Source organism: Pomacea canaliculata, linkage group LG3, assembly GCF_003073045.1.
Source record: "Pomacea canaliculata isolate SZHN2017 linkage group LG3, ASM307304v1, whole genome shotgun sequence".
Taxonomy (NCBI): Eukaryota; Metazoa; Mollusca; class Gastropoda; order Architaenioglossa; family Ampullariidae; genus Pomacea; species Pomacea canaliculata.
In genome coordinates this window covers 40,311,724-40,332,551 of record NC_037592.1, presented here as the reverse complement: position 1 = coordinate 40,332,551, position 20,828 = coordinate 40,311,724, and the positions used below count along the sequence as shown (strand labels likewise).

At 37.9% G+C, this 20,828-nt stretch overlaps 3 protein-coding genes across 3 annotated transcripts in view; 1 reads left to right on the top strand and 2 right to left on the bottom strand.

Annotated features, from left to right (window-relative positions):
* Nucleotides 1-2,568: 2,568 nt before the first annotated feature.
* On the bottom strand, nt 2,569-10,145 carry LOC112560075 (vesicle-associated membrane protein 7-like). The gene is made up of 9 exons (XM_025231648.1): nt 9,865-10,145; nt 8,236-8,387; nt 7,932-7,989; nt 7,608-7,657; nt 6,896-6,983; nt 6,269-6,356; nt 5,788-5,855; nt 5,464-5,556; nt 2,569-4,689 (listed from the first exon to the last, which is right to left on the bottom strand). Exons 2-9 carry the CDS (start codon nt 8,382-8,384, stop codon nt 4,624-4,626), a joined length of 660 nt encoding a protein of 219 aa, XP_025087433.1. The 5' UTR covers nt 8,385-8,387; nt 9,865-10,145; the 3' UTR covers nt 2,569-4,623.
* Nucleotides 10,146-11,088: 943 nt separating this feature from the next.
* Nucleotides 11,089-15,208, top strand: LOC112559912 (ragulator complex protein LAMTOR1-like). Its single transcript, XM_025231403.1, has 5 exons — nt 11,089-11,239; nt 11,934-12,004; nt 12,266-12,430; nt 13,415-13,541; nt 13,868-15,208. The coding sequence occupies exons 1-5, from the start codon at nt 11,198-11,200 to the stop codon at nt 13,964-13,966; spliced, it is 504 nt and encodes a 167-aa protein (XP_025087188.1). The 5' UTR covers nt 11,089-11,197; the 3' UTR covers nt 13,967-15,208.
* Nucleotides 14,544-20,828, bottom strand: part of LOC112559682 — a 26,863-nt gene continuing 20,578 nt past the window's right edge. Inside the window, 10 exon segments of the mRNA XM_025231015.1 lie at nt 14,544-16,919; nt 17,178-17,378; nt 17,604-17,783; nt 17,995-18,279; nt 18,626-18,797; nt 19,042-19,277; nt 19,280-19,309; nt 19,572-19,671; nt 20,018-20,160; nt 20,469-20,732. Of these exon segments, the coding sequence (XP_025086800.1) occupies nt 16,690-16,919; nt 17,178-17,378; nt 17,604-17,783; nt 17,995-18,279; nt 18,626-18,797; nt 19,042-19,277; nt 19,280-19,309; nt 19,572-19,671; nt 20,018-20,160; nt 20,469-20,732 (1,841 nt within the window). The 3' untranslated portion in view covers nt 14,544-16,689.

Sequence of the window (20,828 nt, the reverse complement as noted above, 5' to 3'; positions counted from 1 at the left end):
GTCCCAGGGGCAACACCTGCTTTCATGATGGATTATCAACGGTCAGTTGACGACACAAAGTCGGCTCCGCCTCCTCGTCACCTGGAACAGCCGGGGACCATTGTCGTCTGCTCGTGTCCATGTTTATGACCCCACGCTCCATTTGGACAGGAGCAGACGACAAAAGCCAAGAGATCGTTACTCTGTGAAAGGGACTTATTTTATCCCGTGAGAAAAGTAAGGAACCACCAACACGGCAAGTCAGAAATTTCATGGAAATCGCGGTCTGCGTGATGTATGTGTATGAACATGCAAAGAAAATCGTACAAAATGAACGACCTTCGCATGTGCTTCTGTTGCAGTTGTTTGTTTATCGTTTTTTCATCTGACAAGGCATTTTTAGCGGCAGAATTTATGAATCGAGCAGCTTTTTGTACTGCTTGTGGGAGGAGAAGGCACATGGGAAAAAAACCTTTTTTTTATTCTGTTATAGTGCGATGACCTATTGAAGCATGTTTCTTTTCCAAGAGACTCAGACTGAGCCTAAAAGGTCAGCTGTCATGTAAAAGTCGCCATAGCAACCACTGATTAATGAGATGGAATGCGTCATCGTTGTACTGGCATTCTAGAACTCTCCGCTATCTTTGAAGGATTAGTAGGGTAAAGCTATTCATCAGCCATCAGCAAGTTCTCTCTTCGTATCCTTTGCAACCACAATTTTTGTCTTTTAGAGTTGTTAGACATTATAGTAGGAAAAGCAGACAATACTTTTCTCCAGCTCTTTTTTTAAAACACTAAATTACATTTTATATAAGACAGCAGTGACAGATTCCACCCTTCCCTAGTCGTTGGTGTGTCTCGGTAAAGACAACCGAGTGGCTAACAAGTTGACGGGTTAGTTCCAGAAAAGCGGACACCCACAGACATACATTGTGACATCTTAATGAAGGTCCGTGAGGACACCCGTCTTCATTTTAACCACCAACGAGTGCGGACTGCGCATGTGCCGACCAATCGACGAAATGCCTTCATTTTTAATTCACTTGGCTAAATCTCTCAGAATATCTTAATAGCTTAAAGCAAATATCGCTGTCCACTTTCTTGGCTGCTAAAGTTTAATCTCTGTTTAAAACTTCTTGGATTAGACAAACATTGGACAAGTACAGGGGAGGATCTGGGATTGAATGACAATTATTCTGGCTTTTAAGTGTGATTTGGAGTCTTAAGTATGCAACACGAGCTATATCTTTCAAAAATAAAACATAATATCACAGACACTTCTCGCATTACAATATTTAAAGCAGGTTCAAATCTCAGAAGTCTAACACGACACATGGTCACAAAGAGGAGTTGCTAGATATAAAAACTCAAACATCCTTGTTATGAAGAAAACCACCATTTGTAGTCAGCAGGGCGCAGCATTTTTTTTTTTTTTTTTAACTTTTAGGTGGGAGGGAAACAATGAAAGCGTTGTTACTTTTCTAACTTTGTGTCAGGTGTGCGCCGCCTTTGATCCAAAACGTTAAACGCAAAACGTCCCCCCACCCCTCAAAAAAAAATTTTTTTAACAGGTGTGAAACTCTTTCATACATCATTGGCCTTCGCACATCAAAGCTTATCTCGCGGGATCGTTTTTAGCCAGCGACATAAACCTTCTTTGAACCAAAGAAATTGCCAAAATTTTAACGACTCGCACTTACCCACCCCGTTAGGGCGACATTATTCAAAACGCTGGTGAATCTTGATCAACAATGTCTTATCATCTGACGATTTTCTTTCCTTTTAGCACCTCTGTTAGTCTGTTTGTCTACCTGCCTATCCACTCCCACCTTTCCAGAACACGGGTGAGGAAGAAAGGGTGGGAAGGGTTAGGGGTAGCCAGGTTCGCACCCGTCAGAAAGTATTCTCCCAAGAAGCATCGCGGAGAGCTGATGTTACGGGTGTGTTGGGCCGGCTATTGATAAGCGATTAACTGGCGGCAACTATCCTCGGTAGCTCAGCTGGAATGCAGCTTTCGCCGATTAATGATCCATTCAACTGCAAAAAAATAATAAAAATACAAGCTGCAGATTACAACAGCAATAAACGGAGTATCAAAAGTGTTTCTGAGGTAAGACTGCACAGCGCGAGACGAAGTAATAAAAAAAGCAGTTTTCAAAATAATAACTGTCGTAGCCTGCGGTAACGGCAGTGACCCATGCCATTTCACTGTCAGCTTATTGCCTCTCTTTATGCCACTTTTGCATTTGTCGGCCATTGGGCCGATCTTAGATAATAGGAAACGGATCTTGGGGGGTGAAAGAGCGGGGGAATATACTGAGTACTTTTTACTAGCATTTCCAGAATGTAAGGCAAGAAAGCCTATATCTGCATAACTTCTGGTAAGATACACAAAACATTAAGAGATGATACAACAGCTCTGGCTCTGGCTCAGACTATAACAATCCACAGATATGCCACTGATAGTAAATGCACCATGAATATATATTAACAGCTAACCGTGCGTACAATGATTAAATATTTCTGCCACAAAGATATATTCTTTTAGTAAAAAGTAAAGTATTTTATAAAAAGTAATAACAAAAGAAATCATTTATTCATATTTTATTAGGCTTGCAGACATTGTAATCACCAAGATACTTTTAGACATTGCACAGTTTGTGTCTGTGATTAATGTTTCCAACAACTCTGTAAAATTTCTAAAGGTCTCTATGTACATCATAAACAAGGAAAAAATCCAAACGAGTAATATTTTTCAAAGTTGACATAGGATTAAATACCTTAGTGCACAGAATAATACACAAGTGTAACGTTCCAAGATCCCTATTACAAGGTTTGGAAGTAACAAGTGCAATCAGTCCAAACAAATCCCTAAGCAGCATGATAAAAGGTTAATAGTCTTAGGCAGGGGAAGCAATCATGCTGATCAGTCTCCCATTCACTGCTCACACACACAAAGTGCAGTAGAATCACGTTTTGCTACTTCCGGAATCACTTTTCTTCCATTCTCTTCTGGTTTCTTCAATAATAAATAAAAACAATAATACACCAAAAAATCAGGGGCAGAGAATTCCTCTTATTTACAGATTACTTCTGAAAATGTCGAATCTCACTGTTTTCAACACTGTAAGCAAAAGAGCAAATATAATGCAAAAAGTATCTCAGACTTAACAAATCACACCCTTAGAAAAGCGCACAAAGTGACGCTGTTACCTCAGAAATTAACAGTGCTGCCAAACTGACAGACAAGTGAAATGCAAACCCATGAATAATAAACATCACTAATGATAAATCAGCATTTCTGAGATATAACTTCAACCAAGGATACCTCACAGCTGTGCTGTCATTAAGAAATCAAAATGAGATATCATCATAAATCATAATGAGATATTGTTATCATAAAGTGTACATTGCGCTGGATATTGTTTTCACTTTTTTTTTCAGACGAAGAAAAGAACTGAAAAACACTTCCGAAAGTTCAGGACACATATTTTATATACACTGTTCTTGAAAATAAAATGTGCATTTTTGAGAATGGCAAAAAGCAGATACACTATTAACTGTTAAGGACTTTCCTTGCAAGTTTTTTTACAAAATCACATTTGAACACAGATGCATACACTTCCACTACAGGAGCACCCAACCCCAAAATAACTTCTCATAGGTGAAAAATGAATGTATAGTGAAAAACGATGATAGTTGGCATAGCTAATCACTAAATGTACTACAGTGGGGATGTAAAAAGACTTCAACAAATCAGCAACTAAATATGGGTGATGCTTATTTTGTCATCCATGTCACTCTACCTGAAACACGTTTTGTTATAAAATAAATGCAGTTTACATGGCTTACAATCACAAGAAGACAAGTAAGCTTCCATGAGGCTTTCTAATACTCATACTAGTGCTAATGCTAGAAGACAAGTATTTTCTTGATTTCCATCTAAAGTGAAGCAATTCTAGGTGAGAAGTATTGAAGAGTTTCGCTCTTTTCGTTTTTGGTCTCATCAATTTTTAAAAGAATGAATCATTCTCACTCATCTCCATTTAGGCTATCAAACATTGCTCCACACCTTACATACTCATCTTCAGTTATCTCTACTCACACTTCATTTTGTAACATACAAAACAAAGGACTGCAAGGAATGCAAAGACAAACAAGGTATAAGGAATAATTTTCCTTTAAAACAAATGATGGATCATCCATCTGCTTAATGTTTATGGTATATTGTGATTTTCTTTTGTTTAAATCCAGATTTTTCAGACTTGTGTTGCAATCACAATAACATTAATCCCAGCAGAGTAGTTCCCATGTACAGAAACATAATTCTCCCAACAAATGAAAAATACTTTTGTTTAAATCTGCTATCGAACTAAAGGACTAAGATTATGATAGCCACACAATTAGCAAGATTTCCAGCACTAAGCCCACTAGAGTTATGTCCCTGATTCAACATCTATGTTGTATGTGAAATTTTTGGTGGTCGCTTTCCACAAAGCACTAAATAAACTTAAGAAATTGAGAAGTAAACCAAGCCAAGTCCACCACAGTACAGGAAAGAAAAATAACAGACTAAGACCAAAACAAAAGAGCTCTGGGTTTGGGGACATTTTATAACTTTGGATCCATTATCCTGGATATGTACTATTTATGCGTGCACGGCCAGTCCAGTCCACCACAGGCAGCTGATACGATGAAATAAATCAAAACCTGAAAAAACATTTTGTTTCATATTACTAAAAAGTGAAAAAAGAACAAGGATAAAAATAGATTCATATGAACTACACCAGAATGACTAATAATAGGATGAATAAAACCTAGTGCTTCTCTTCTGAAACAAGTGAAATAAGAAAATGAAAACTATTTCAATGTGACTGGTTTGCATCTGCTACATGCTAGTTCTCAGAAAACATAGGTGCTTATGCTTTTATCTTGCCATGCCCAAAATCAACATTTTAGATGCTGAGTAAGCCAAGAAAAGATGGTCTGAAATGAAAGTACGTTACTAAGCAGTTATTGCTTATGAAAAAAAAATGATCAAAACAAGTGTGGTACATTCTCTTTTGGTCAAAAAATTGACAAACTCTAACTGATACTTGTAGCAGTATCGGCATCCAGATGGTTGGATCACCTCTTACTAAACATTTGTGCTAAAGCCCTTATCACAAAATTACTTTTACATTCAACGACAATGAAATTTTAGTAAAGGCAATATAAAAGACAAGGCTACATTCTAGAATGCCCTCAACTACAAAAGCAAAACACTTCATCAAAACTCAACAGATAAGACTGAGAGGCAGGTAAGAACAGGACCAGGGATACCTATGCTGGAGTGAAAACTAGCTGCATAACGGCTGCTTGTAAATCAGTCATTTTATCGAACTAAGACAAGAAGACTGATGATCATGGTCATCTTTATTCTTAAAAATAGTCTTTCTATGAATGGGCATTTTAATGCAAATATGCATATCAAACAGTACTTACTATGACAACAATAACAATAATGACAGTTATTTTAATGTTCTTCCACCACAAAGAACGCGCCAGTCCTCGACTTGTCTTCTTGAATGTCACCGACTGAATCAAATCAAGATACACATCATATAGTCAGTGCTAATCTAAACATGACAAAATGAAAGCATCTTTATTTTACCAATGGTGAAACAGGACCTCAAGTGTTTCACTTAAACTATGAGAAGATAGGATCATCACACAAAAGCTGCAAAAAGTCAAAACTTCTGCTGAAAGGTCTATAACAGGTATTAATCACATTAAAAGTCACAAACACTGACTAGTTTAAAATCTTACATGGGCACTGAGGTCTTCGGTCTTATCTACAAGCAGTTCCAAACGTTCTCCCCGCTCTGCTATCTGATCTGAAAAGCCAGCAGCACGAAATCCAGTTACTAAACAATTAACTCATATTTGTATCTAATATGAAAATGCATCTACCAACCAATAAAACTATTTCAATTATCAAGGATGAAAAGGAAAAATTGATCTACTAATAATTCATGGCTGAATGTCGCCTTATCGTCTGCCTTCATGCAAATCCACATTTAGAAAGTAAATGACAGGCAGTTTATTTGCAGTAATTACTGAATCTATTGTGCAACCTATATAATATATTTATCACCAAAATACACATTTTTACAATTCATACACTTAGAACAAGCAAGTGCATAAAACTGAAAGAAGCTTTTATGAAGTAACCTTGATTTTCAAGAAACAACTCATGTAAACAGCAAAGTTTAGCAGGCTCTAAATATAACGAGTGTGTCATACACACCTATGTTGCGGACCATGATTCCCTTCAGCTCATCCACTTCATCCTGGACTTTGCTCAACTGGTCTGGCTTTTCATCAGAGGCAAGCCGCTAAGACACACATTTTCATTGATAACTTAAATGCTCTCAGCTATTTCTTCTGTTCAACTTTTGATTCAGTGCTGCATGTGTTGTAAAAGATTTTCAACAGCTGGGTCTCATTCCAGAGCCCCTGTCACGAAGACAGTGAAGAAAATGCCTCGAGCACACATCTTTCTCAAGATGTGTTATCTATTTATTGGGCTAGACTAGTTTGCCATGATCCATGATTTTGCCATGATCTGCATCAAATATCAAAACTCAAAGGTTTGGCTCTCTTTGACAGGCACTATGGTCGTTGTTCTCATTCACCTATTTTTTGTGACACTTGGAGAAATTACCATAGTACTATTTTCCTTGCTATTACCATAGTTGTATGGTGTTTTGGTGATTTCTCTCATTTGATTCTCTCATCTACTGTAATTCTTTAAAGTTACTTCCCTAATTATTCTTTAAGAAACATATACTTACTAATGATTTCCTATTATTTACTTGATGATTTAAGAATCTAAGTACATAATAGGAAGTGCATAACACTACAAATGACATACCATTTGTGTAGCCATTATTCTGGAGAATTCGCTGTTCATGGCATATGGCAGTGCTGTCTGAGCTCGCATACCATACTGGCTCTGAAATCTACAAAACATTTTTTTAAATTAAAAAAAAGTGTTAAATTATAACTGTTATAAACTGCATCACAAGACTTTTCAGGCAGCCAAAAACTGTGTCATAGCCATGGTTCATTGAACAAAGTCAATTCTACTCTTGAAAAATTCTAGCCTGCACAGCAACAGCTATTTCATGATTGTAGCAGGGGCCATAGTTACAAAGTGAGTGTAAGTCATTGCTCTGGGAAACATGTGAAACTCTAGGACAAGCTTCTTGTTTCCGAAGTCATAAAGTGGTGTTCAGACCCTGCAGATGTTCTTTCACCCTTGGAACTGTAGTTATAAATTTGCATAATATGTGTCTGCATCTATTCTGTAAGTCTGTTGAATGAGCACATGTGTATGGATGTTAGCATGCAAGTTTATTTAGAACTGGTCTATTTGTAGTTTTTTAATTTTTGAAACACTCTGAGCAATATGTTTTAGAAAAGTGTTATATAAGTGCTCATTATTATTATTATTATAGATAGCATCAGACTTTAGCGACTTGTCTACCTTATGTTAAATAGGGAAAAACACTGAAACAAAAGAATACTTTTACAAGCCAGGGAAATCAGAATGAAAGCAACATATTGCAAAATGTTGACTATACCTTCGCTTTATTTCATTAAGGAATGAGAAGGCTTTTGACCTTTCAAAGTCCTGTAAGTAAAAAAGTAATAACACACTATTAATATCTAAAAGATATAGAATTTGCAAAGTGAAAATACAAACTGAATAAAAATTGCAATGTTATTTTGGTGCAGTGCATGTCTAACAGACATAATTTTTATGTTAATTTCTGCAAAGCATTTAAGAGGTTTATTCCAGAAGAATTCCTAATAATATTCTTTTAAGGTACACTAAACACCCATGAGTTCCTTCTATAATTTATAAGTGATTTAAAAATTTAAAAAGAAAAGAAAATGTTACTCACATCATCTGTGATGCAGAGGTATATGATTTTTTCTTCTGCAATATAATGAAACAGATAGCTGTCACACACATGCACGCACACATGCACACACACACAAAATAAACCCAGTTAAGTCAGTTAAAAAGTTGAAAATTGTTGTGCAGAAGATTTAATATTAATAATCCATAATATTTGTTATCATCCCATTTTGTCTCTGAATCACAGAGAGCAATTATTACCTAAAACATGAATTGCACTATGTCATAAATAACTTACTGAATTTAGGTGGCAATCTGTGAAGATTCTGAAGTTATCTTGCACTTACCTTCCATGTGAATATGTCAGCTTTGAGTTTTCATTTTGTGGGATTTTGGCCAAGATTTGTTCTGTAACTTCTGTAAAGTTCCCAGCACAGCTAGCATATTTAGCCAACACTGTTGTGCCACGAGCAATCACACTGAAGAGGATTGGCATTTTCTGCAACAAGCCAAATAGTTGATCCATAAAACTAGAGATGATGAGAGCAACACTGACTTGATGCAAATAGTTTTCACTGATACTAATGAAAGTCAAACACAATTAAAATACTCCCTTTATAACACACAAAACTTGCCCTTCTCAAACCTTCCTTTGAGCACTAAAGATCCTCTAGATTTCCTGAACATTAAACAATAACAATAACAACAATAACAACCGACTTTATTAATCCCAACGGGCAATTTAGATGGAAGATGTGCCCTGTTTCCAAAATATATGTATATGGGAAAAAAACAAAACAAAAAAAAACCACCACACACACCACACACATGCACACCTACCCATCACACACACACACACACCGCTGATAGTTCATCTGTGATTGAGTAGCTGAACTGCGGATGGCACAAAAGATTTCAGATGCCTATTGCTTTTGCATACTGGCATGGCATAGCATTTACCGGAGCTTAATAAAACTTAAATACTGCAAATGAAGAGCAAAAAAATCCCCTTGAAATTACTATTATTTATTTTCAACTTTTCAGCAAAGAAATCAACAGACTCTAGAAAACAACATTGCCCACAATTTTGTGCAGTTTATTTGGCATGATTAACCAGAAATTAACAAAGCTGACAGTTTATCTGGTAAACCAGAAAGTAACAATGTTAAATGTACATGTTTTTTATTGCTCACTTTTCATCTGTTCTTCCATGCACTAGTTATACACAAAATATATGCAAATAAGAAATATAATGTATTGGAATTTCATTGACCATTTGATGGAGATCCAACCTACCATGACAATGTATCTTTACTCCTAACTGTGTGAGTAAATGTCTGTATGAGTATGTATGCCTGCCCTTGTGAGCAAAAGAAAAATTTCTGTCTTGGGTATCCTCGACAGACAATAAAGTCTGATTTGATTTGATTTGATTTATTATGCATAAGAATGATGGCTTCTTCAACCTAAATGAAACCCTATTAACCTTATTCTAGCGGTCACATTACAAATAAACCATGCACAAAAACAATATCAGTTATGAATGTTGGTACAGCACAAGCAATGGGCTGCTTTGCCCAAGAAGCGATGAGTGTAATCAATGTCAAGGGAATTTGTATTACAACATTGCAAATCCTCTGTCGTCTGTACATTTTGTATTGTAAAAGTTAAATATGAAATTGTACAAAAATGGGATTATAAGAAACCAAGCAGTAGACGAGGACGATGATCCTAGCACCTTATGACAGTCAGAACGAAAACTAGCAATTCAGTGCCTCTAATCACAGACGAATATTAGTCTATTTTTTCAACTGCCTACTACAGTACGTAGTACGTTATATGGTGTCCCAAACCACTGCTTCGTCTACTTTTGCTTTCATATCTCATAGTCATTACAGAAAAATTAATAAAAAGTGAAAGGGCGAGATAATAAAAGAAAACGTTCAGGTAAGGGAAATACAAAACAAAACACTTACGCGACGTCTATGTTAAACTGTTTGCATGGATTTATTTACATGGGCCCAAGTTGTCGGAAGTGACGCCAGAGTCATATGACTGTGACCGTGACCATCGCAGAAAAAAAATCCGCAGCTGTTTCCCATCCACACGAAAACAACCGATTACTAATGACTCGCAACCTGCGCAACAAAAATATCGCTTGTGTAGTTACTAAGGAGCAAATTTACATCTGAAAAATAAATGGGTTCTTGTGTGTCGTTACGTTGTAAAATCTGAAGATGCACGACTACACATGACTATTTAAATAACTGGGTTATCTGTCCCAATATAGCTCCTAACAGAGTGTCTGCTATTAACTAGGTCAACCTGCGTGCCACGTGATATGCAAATGAAGTCTTGTATACAAACGTTACAACAAAAAAATCGTCCCGTTGGTTTAGTAGAAATCAATACTTCTATAAGTCTCGTTGTTCATAGTAAACCTGTATCTTTGCCAACCTGGACTAGACTGTTTTGCGATAATAAGAAGGAAAACAGTAATTTAGATGCTGAAAAAAATTCAGTGACCAAATATATATTTTCGTAATCTATATAAGGACTATGCAAATCGATCAGTGATTGGTCGATCAAGTCTGTCAACGAAGAAATTGAAATTCTAAATGCCTCTTGAAATTGTAAACATCAAGAATCGACTATGGACTGTTGAATCGACTCTATCCTAGCTGCCTGAAATGCCAATAATAACTATAACAATTATAGTCTAGGCTGAGCACACTCGTATGCATCGCTTTCGACCAATGACATATATTTGGTAGGGCACGTGTTCTCAAGAGAGAAAGATTATTCGAAACTGTGCAGTTGACAGCTAATGATTTGTCATACATATATAATTACCAACAGTTTTTCAACAAGAAACAAAAGTTATGCGTATTGAAGTAAGCAGTATTTGTTCAAAGCTGAGCGACCTATTACAATATAGCTGCCATAGCTATATCAACACACGAAGCTAAATATTATATTAAAAATTAACTATTATTTTTTTAAAAATAGATAACATTCCACTTTACAGGGGAGACAAGCAAAGGTAAAACAAATAACGCTAATTTACTGACTTGTGAGAGTCGCATCCCTTATAACCCGACATCTCTAAGCTGCAGATACTTTCATAAAATTGAATTATTTAAAGCATCCTTTATTTTTCCTATTTTTTTTCTTTAAGATTTACTTAACGCAAATTAAAAGAGCATTAGAAGAACTAGTACTGGATCACGAAAGAATCGCTACAAAGTGGGATCAAGATAACTCGATTTCCGGTTCGAGGTCGAGGCTGGATCATGTGAAGTATCAAAAATGGGATGTTGTTGGAGTGCTGATGAAAACAAGGATTCACCTGTAAACTTTTTAATATTTTTATTGTATATGCTTACTTAATTTTTTTACGATGTAACTGTTTTTTGAAAGGTTCCATGTTTATTTCTTGTGGTGCACAGATAGTGCTAGGGAGTGGGTTGACAGTTCAGTCCTCGATAAATTCTTGACTAAATCAGTGTATGAAGATTTTGTTAGTATTTTTCAAAATTCATTCAAATTTATCGATTGCTGAGTGAACTAGGCCTGTAAATATTTGTGTTGTTGCTGTTAAGTTAATCTGTGCTTGTACTGTTTTTATATACTCCTTTTGGCTAACTTGTCATTGGTGCTATCAAATAATGATCGTGATCGGTGATTTTTATCCATTCACCATCTTGATTTTGATTGAAGCATACTGTCAAACAGCAAACGAAAATGTGAAATAAATTTTAATCACAGTGCACGTCGATGAATATAAGGCGATATTTCCAAAACAGTGACAGTTGTAACCTTCCAATCTACTCAAAGCAGAGCTAGGCTGCCGCGGTCAGGTGCTCCACTTTAACCCAGTTTGGACGAAAAGCTAATCAGGCCATAGCCAAACCCGTTGCACACTATAAACACTAATAACACACTAGGTTTCAGATTTGGATACTATGACAAATACCAACACAGTGTTAAGATACAACAGTGCTGATCTTGCATAATCATATCATAATTTATTGTGGTGTTTCAGTATGGTGAGCCAGGTGAAAGAACTCGTCTACTGGATCCGCAGTCAACAAGTCTGGCACAACCATCACAGGGGTAGGTGCATATGAATTGTACATTCAATTCTGTTTGTACTGAAATCTTAGTGTATGCACATTTTGGATAGCAGACGCTTCATGTTTCATATTTCGCTACTGGTTCCTGTCTGTGTGCATATGTACATGTTCATCGATATGTACATTGCTTGCAACACATGTGTTTTAGTGGACCAAAGGTGAATCAACATGAACATAAAATGTTACTTTTAATCTTATAAAACATATTTATAATTAAATACAACAAATTCAAATGTGACAGGAACAGGCAAGGAGCACAGTACTCCCAGGAAAATGACAAACGAGACGAACAGTCAGCACTTGCTAACATTCTCCATCAGAATGCGAAAGATGTCATAGATGTCACATCACAAGAGGCTATTATCATTGAACCTAATGAGTACAATGACAGGACTCGGCATTACAGGTAGGCTTATTTCTTTTCATGGTTGTATTTTTAGAATTTTCAGTTATGTGTTAGAGAGAGAGAGAAAGAGTGATTGACACTGTCAGATGTTCATGATGCCTTCTGATGGCAAGTGTGTGCAGTTGAATGTATGTTTATTTATGCATATGTGCATGTATATGAAAAGCACCTTGAGCACATTTCAGTGATGCGAAGTTTTATTATAAAATTATAATTTTCTATGATAATTTGAATACAAATTATTATTCTTATTATATCATATTTTAGTGAGTTAATTTTGTTTGAAAAATACTGAAAATAATGGTAGTTATCATTTAGTATCACATTTAGTGCCTTCTAGCATGTATTGTAAATATGTTTGCACCACACCACATCAAAAAGTAAACTCTGTGAAAACATGAATGTCCACCAAGAAACTGAAAATGAATGACAACAAAACTGAGGTAATTCCAATAGCATCTGCAAATCAACTGAAACGTGTGCCATCCTCTGTATTTTTTACCTTTCTCTGGGACTGCTTTTGTTGAGCTCATTTTTGTTCCATGTATCAGACGAGAGAAATTCAGCAGGCGTTCCTTCTTCTCTGGTTCCAACTGTTTGAAATTCTCTGCCCCTTTGTCTTCAGACTGTGTAGACATTCCAGCTTTTCAAGTCTAGCCTCAAAAACCAACCTCTTTAAAAAATATCTGTTGTAATCAAATGATTTCGTAAGCTTTTTTCTTGTTCTTTATCTTCATTCATCAACTTTATGCTTGCCACAGTATTATCTGTTCCAACTTGTGTTTCCTTGATGCATGTTTGACTGTCAGTTCATTTGCAGTCTTTTAGGCATAGTACACTGAAAAGCACTCAATAAATTCTACCCTTTTAAAAAAAATTTTTTTTAATAGTTTCAGTAAAATATGGTGTCAAACATAAAAAGTCAGTTTGTAAAAGTTTTGAAGTCATTTATTAAATGCCTTTTTCTACTGGTCTTTTTTTCAGCTTGCGATTGAAAGGTCTAAGCATCTCTGGCAAAGCAGGTTCATATAGATTAGGTCTTCCAAATGGCATCACAGCTCCACAGATGGTTTTAGCTGCACCGCCAATATCTCCAGCTGAAATTCAGATGGTGAGTAAACTGAATGACTATCTATGAAAATCTTAAGCTTAATTTTTTAATGCTCCTTAGAGATGTATATATATATTTTTCATCTTCAGTATTATACATGTACTCCTAGATTGTGTGTTCTGCATTCTTCTTTATTCATCGAAGTTGTACAGAAAGTACAGCACAGCTTCTTACTTTCGTATATGTACAGAAATGTGTTTACAGAAATGTGTTTATAGATAAGTGCATGTATTAATGCTAAACTGTTATTGCCCATCATCACTCACTGTACGTAAATGAAAACAAGATTTGCATTCCTCTTTTTTTTTTTCTTTTTACTTAAACAGATAACTCACTTGGCTGAGAAAGCCAGCAAAGCTATGAGGGAAGTGCGCATTCAGCATCGTGAAGATCTGGTTGTGTCTTTTGGAGTACCTGTTCCATGAAAAGTGGCTAATGTTTTAGTTTGGGCTGATTTGCAATGTGTGCTGGTTGAGTCCAAGTGATATGGACAGTTGCGTGCGTTTGGGAGTGAGAAAATTGGTGAACAGTTACTAAGTCTGTGATCTGGGACTTGCAGTTTCCTGTAATGCTGTGCTGGAAAAGACACTTGGCATTGACAGATTCTTCATATTTTCTTTTCCCAACGACATGTTTTAGAGACACAATAAGTTCATTCCTGCAGAGAAGGCTTGACAGATCCTGGCCTAATTTTATGTATTAGAGCATTTTGTTCTTTTGCGATTGCATAAATATGCTTGCTGCATGCTTTTGTGCAGACACTTCGACTGGTGTACGCATGCACATTCATGCTGTATGCTTTTAAATGATATATAGAAAGCTCTTACCAAACAACATCCGTATTGTTGGGTTCAGTGTATCTTTAGTGCATGATGATCACAATGAAACTGCAACAGTTTTTGCTTGGGATTTTCTTCTCATCTTTATGGAAACCAGATAAAATGAAGTAGCTGCAAATTCTTTTAAAATGTTTTGGCTTTACCTTTGTTTATTTTTTTTTAAAGCAGATGAACTTTATTGCTCAAGAGCTCAAAGCAAGTCTTTCCATGTTCTTTTATTTATTTAAAATCAGTGCATTGTCAACACCATAATCAGAAGTTTGACTTCAAATAAATTCTCTTAATTAAATCAGTTTCTTTCCTTGCTTTGGGAGGCTTCATTTTCCTGCAAAATCTAGTAGATAAAAGAGAAGTAGTGATTATAAATATTCACATTGTATGGCATTAACAGATTTAGTGTGTTAATTTTTGATGTTACACTTTACCTGACGCAGACTGGTGCAACTCCCTTTGTAGAAGTTGTTAGGGAGTCATTGTTTTATTATCTTAAAACATACCAGTTCAGCCTGATTTTTTTTACATGTGTACACAGTTGCCATACAAAGGTCTAAACAAAATATTTTTTTATTCTGAAACAAAAGTTCTGATGAACAGAATTAGATAATCAAAAGCCGCAGATATCTGTAATTAGCCTTTGGTTCAAGATGTTAATTTTCCAAATTTTTGTTTATAAAGTATGTGTACAGTTCATATGCCAAAGTGAACATATTGGGTAATTTCCTCTCCTATTTAGTCATAATGTGTGGAATTTCTTATATTTCAATATTGACCTTGTCTGGGTTTTTTTCTTGTGTTCTTTTTCTTTATTAAAAGAATCTTTCATTTGCAGTTATTTGTATACATTCTCATGTGCAATGACATTTTTAGTTGTCGATCAACCAGCATTGGCTTTGCCAAATAATTTTGGGGCACCAAAATAACTGCATTTGTTCTGTGCCAACAATGTGGACCTACTTCATGTCTGCAAGGACAAAGATGCCATGGATAGGCAAGCCGAGTCCAGCTGTAGAGTGAGACACCAACCCTTAGTGTGCTAAAGATCACTAAACTGTGTCCATCTTGTGTAGACTTGGTACTTGTCTGAAGTATGAACACCAGCAATACAATTCCAGGTAGTGCATTTTGGTTGCCATTAAAGTAAATAAAATAATCTTTGAAGGTGTTGGATAAGTTTTGTAGTCTGAAAAATAACCAGTAATAATAAATATAAAAGACAGAATCTATTTTACTTCTTGATGCTTCGTTTACTAGATGCCATTCATCAACACATCTAGAAAAGTCTTTTGTAATGGGGATGTGTTTTGCAAACTAGAGTCTACATCTATTTATACATTCAATCTAATAAATGCTTTTTATGATAATCCTGAAACTAGTAATTTCTAAAGACTTACTCTCTCTGCTGATATAATGCAAGATAAAAGCTACACTCTTTCATAAACTTGCATTTCCTTTCATTTTGAAGTAATTATTTTCAAATGCCACTTTTTTAACTGACAGAAGATTAGTTGTAAGGAAGCTTTTGATTAACATTTTGTTGATATTATTGAAATAAAATCGTAAGTTATATACAAATATGTTCAGAATACAATGTACAGTATTTATTGTGCTTTACAAACATGTTCGGAATACAAAATACTTAAAGCACACATTCAAACAGATGCAAAATGTATAAAGCACACAGACAAAAACAGCAGTGAGCAACTGACTAGAGACGTATAAAAGATGGAAAAAATCTGCTCATGAAGCATGCCAAGTGTTTGGCATAGGAAAGGACTGGTAGAATGCGAGCAGGAAAAGGTGAATGGAAGTAAGATCTGTTCAGAGGTAGTGCATTGGACCTGGCAGAAAATACAGAGCAGCCATAGTACACACTATCTTGATTCCAGAGAACTGTAGATGACTGGGAGTGGCAACATGTTTCCAACGCAAGACTGCAGTGAACATAGCAGTCCATTCTGACCCTCACAAGGATGAATGGCATGAACAGCTGCATCAAGAGCCAAAAAAAATTCATGTGATTGCAGAAAAGTTATCAAAGAGTTAAATGCTGATGCATTGTTCCAAAAGCAGCGAGATGGCGTAGATGTGGCAGTTGAGACCACTAGTCAACCATTTGAAGTGGTCCATGGAAAAGAATCAACAAAAACGACGAAAACAAAAAATAATGAAGATGTCACCCTATACCCACTAAGGCGAAGGGACATGAGAATGACTATACACAGACAACAATGAGACTGACACCATGTAGACAAACAAGTTAACAGTTCATGCTGTAATCCCTGATGTTGGTATAAACGTCATCAAAATATTTAAGTATTAGAACAAAACTGATAAGGATCTTTCTCAGAAGATTCCATTTCAGAAAATCCAGGATTGTCAAAGTTTGAGACATTCTGCAGTTCGCCATGCATCCTGCGAAATGGCATGACTGAAATGCAGCCACTCGGTCTTTTGTAGATGAAGACACCTATCACTGCACACATTGCTACCAATATGATGATTGCTATCACAATCCCAGCAATGGCACCTCCAGAAAGACCTGCACGTGCAAAACAAAATCATCAACAACTTATTTCACAAAGAATTTTGAGGAAAAGAAGCCACGTGTACATGCACACAGGCTACACTTCGTTTATTTTACAGTTACTCTCGATTATAATGCATACAACAGAGCAAGATACTCGATTCTACATGCTCATAGTGTCTAATGGAGCGAATTTTATTTTGTTGGCCTTCTTCAACCTTGTGCAGTCACGAAACAGTGATTTACTTAAAGAAGAATATCAGGGTCACTGACCTCGCTGATCCTGGGGTGGCTTGTGGACTGAGCTGTGTGTGGACTGTGTGGCACCTGTCTTGGTCATGGCTGATGTGACTGGCAGGTGTGGACCTTTCTGGTGCTGGTCACAGGTGAAGACACCATGGTGCTGGTCACAGTTGAAGACACCAGGACAGGGCTTGTCCGAGGAGGCTTTCCTGAGGGCAGTGATGGAGTCTTCTGAGCCACCGGGTGGGGCACAAGTACGTCGGTAAAAGTAGCTATAGGAGGGGGAGTCATAGTGCTGTCATCCACCTCTGCAGAATTTACACAGAAATAATAGTCATGAGCAAATTTCGCAAACAGGTTTTGTTGAATCAACCAATAACATTAAGCAAAATACGCTGCTGTAATTAAGCCCCTACCTTTACAAAATGTTTAAAGTTTGGTGACTAAATGTTTCACCTTGCAGTTTACTGCAGATGTAGCCCAGGTGAGCAGCACAGTCTTTGTCATCCCATGTCAGGGTCTGAGAGTCCATGGCCACGCAGTGTTCCGGCACTCCTTCTTGTCCAGTGCCTGAAGGCTGAGAGTCCGCCCAGCTTGTGAACTCCACGGCGGACCGGTCCAGCCACACAAAACCCTCTGCCATCCCAGATAAACGGTTAGCATGAAGCACATAACTAACCACACACAAACACATACACAAACACACAGGCAATCACGCATTTATGCCATTACACACGCACACGTAAGCAAACTGAAGGAAACGCTTGTACATGGCGCTATCCTACAAGAAAGAGAGAAAGCATGCAGACATGTAATATTCAAGAAAACATTTTCTTGTGGAGTTTACCGGTCTCGGAACTGATGAGACCGATCCAGAGTTGCCCGGAGAACATGCTGGCGAGGAACTGGAGAGTGGCATTGTCGTGGACGGCGACCAGCGTGGCGTCCAGCGCCTCACACCGCATTCGTGCCTCGTAGAAGGTCACGTGATCGTCAGTCATGAAGAGGAAGCAGACGGGGCCGGAGGAAATCCAGTAATCGACCCCCACACACTGTCCACTGGGCGGCTTGGGGTCAGAATGGGGCTTCCTGTCCAACACAGAGGTTTGAAAACAGACAACATTGCCATCACCTTCCAATTAAATGAGAGACTACATACCCAGGTATCATTCAAAGGTTTTATTTGTTTGTTGCTTTTCCTCGTGCTTCATGTCAGTTTTTCTTTCATTCGATGAGATATCTGTGCGATGGTCTGTTGTTCTATCTAGAAGGTCTGTCAGTTCTGACTTTCCCGTCTGCCACATTGTTTACAGATGAGCAGACCTTAAGGCAACCTCTGTGTGTGTGTGTGAGTCTGTATACATGTACGAAGAATATGTTTAAGTATTTTTATGAGTGTTGATGTATACAGGAAAATGTAGGCAGCCCTGAATCTAGAAGATGCGTCAGATATATGGAAAAAAAAAAACTCTCGTTACCATTGATAACCACGCAAACAAAGGGAAGAGCCCTGCTACAGTTGTCGTCTTTCCAAAAACCGTTGGCATCCATGCTGACACATCCTTCTCTTGCTCTCCTAGAGGGCTCCCCCAGCCCCCAGCGGGTAAAGGTAACCGGCCATGGAATGCTCCACGAGTATTTCCCAGTTTGCTGTCGGTAGATAGTTCAACAATGGGTTAGGGTTATTTTTTTATTATTATTTACTGAACTGTGCTCAGTACTCGTTTAGGTCATTAAAGGGCAAGAATCACTCAAGAGCTAAAGTGCTGATATGGTAGTAGATGTGATCGACAATTCATAATAATAACAATTGATAACAGTGGCGATGACAGCGGAGTGTCGACTGAACTCGTGGACAAGGTTTCCTTCCAATTAAGAAAAAAGACAGTCTAACCATAACATCATTGAGGCCTAGCCAAGTCGCTGGAACAGCTCCCGTTGTTGAGGCACGTGACTTCCGGTTGACGAAGCGCTGCAGGAAAGCCTGGGTGTAGGCATCGTTGACGACAGGCAGACTGGCCGCCAGGGTCTGGCAAAACTGTTTGGCGCTTTGCCACGAGGTCGACTGATTGACATATTTGTAGCACCCAGACTGGAAAGGTTCAAATCCTTGCTTGGCATCACAGGGTTAGGGATGAGCTCAGGGGTTGAAACACTGCTGTCTGCAATTTCAGTTTAAAAGTTTTGAACAGTGAATGATGACACTGATTTATATACTCTCCGACTTTGTGTCCAAGAGGGGAATTCAGGGTCGGGGTGGGTCCTTGCTGCCGCAAAGTATTTGTGCATGTTTGCTCTTACCATTCTTGATGCTCGTGCATCTACTTACGATGAGGGACAAAAGGACTCAAGAAATATTTAAATTTACTGTGAAAACTGACAAATCTTCAGGACATTTAATATAATTATCTTTATTATCTTTACCGACAAACGTCTGGCAGATGAAGTTTGCAGTGAGGCCGCATGGGGCACTGCTCCAGAGTCCTGCATCCCGGGCTGTACCTCGCATGTACACACAAGCATCCTGTAGGGAACAGAAGCAGCAGCCCTTGAAACAACAGCATTTCTAGCAAAAGTTGCAAAAACGCAGAGCCACAAATAAGCACAAGTACTCTTAGGTAAAAAGGAGTTCAATAGTTGTGGTTCAATGACTGGATGCTGTCTCAACAATGTGAGCGAACATTTCTTTCTTTCGCTAAATGCAAACTTCAAACATCAACTGTCATTTTGCACAGACACACGTCAGACCCACGTGACCTAAGAATGGTCAAAGCTGGGGAAACTAAATTAACTGCTCGTTAGACCCAGTCAAACAAACAAAATCTAATTTAAACTGTTTGGGGGAACAGTATTAGAATTGCTATACAAACCATTCCTCCATTCGGCTCCCCAATGTTCCAGTTGCTGTAGGTGACGTCAGAGTGGTCAGTCCACACAAACGTTCCATCTGTCATGCGCAACAGTCCCACCCACGTCGCCACGCCGTCCTCTGGCAGCAGGGTGACTAGAAAATCTGGAAACAGAATAATGTGCAGGCTCCTTTTGTTGACCTCAGATCGCTCTTTTAATTTTCAAGGCAAAGCTTCGCGAAACTAAAATGCAGGACTTCACTCTCATAAATCTGAGGTACATAATTTACCTGTGAAAAATCTGCTTTGCGTCATCTTTTCTGACAAATCTTCTAAAGAACATCACTTCTCTGCGACAGCTACATGGAAGTATATCATATTCTCTGTGCCCAGTCAGTCAAAGGAAGGTCGGTCAATCAAGGAAATCAAACAGTAATGGACCCCTGAGGTCACTGATCACATGACAACTTACCATTTTCCGCGGCACTGGCAACTGTGGCCAGACTGTAGTGAGGACCCAGCCCCTGGCAATAGTCTCTGGCGGTGGCCCAGTCCCGGGGCTGCTCCCCCTCCCTGTTGCCAATGATGCGGAAACACTTGACTCCAATGCCTCTGAAACCGGAGGGACAGTATCCTGTCAGTGAAACTGTCGCACCCGTGACAGGATGAGACCCGATGAGGGAGTCCTCACAGACGAAGCCCATCTCCAAGGCGCAGCTTTCGTCACTCCACCTCCCTGAGGACAGCGTCGATGTTATCAACAACAAAAACAACTAAACGATGAAACTATCACGAGGCTTGTTTTACTTTGGTCCTCCCTCGCTCCTTACCA

What these genes read in the sequence shown, in the direction of transcription:
- LOC112560075 (XM_025231648.1), bottom strand. Translation starts at nt 8,384, where the DNA reads ATGCCAATCCTCTTCAGTGTGATTGCTCGTGGCACAACAGTGTTGGCT. An exon ending in CTTAATGAAATAAAGCGAAG is followed by an intron (nt 6,984 to 7,607) that starts GTATAGTCAACA and finishes AATGTTTTGTAG; the next exon opens with ATTTCAGAGCCAGTATGGTA. An exon ending in AATCATGGTCCGCAACATAG is followed by an intron (nt 5,856 to 6,268) that starts GTGTGTATGACA and finishes CTGGCTTTTCAG; the next exon opens with ATCAGATAGCAGAGCGGGGA.
- LOC112559912 (XM_025231403.1), top strand. Translation starts at nt 11,198, where the DNA reads ATGGGATGTTGTTGGAGTGCTGATGAAAACAAGGATTCACCT. An exon ending in GACAGGACTCGGCATTACAG is followed by an intron (nt 12,431 to 13,414) that starts GTAGGCTTATTT and finishes TCTTTTTTTCAG; the next exon opens with CTTGCGATTGAAAGGTCTAA. An exon ending in CTCCAGCTGAAATTCAGATG is followed by an intron (nt 13,542 to 13,867) that starts GTGAGTAAACTG and finishes TTACTTAAACAG; the next exon opens with ATAACTCACTTGGCTGAGAA.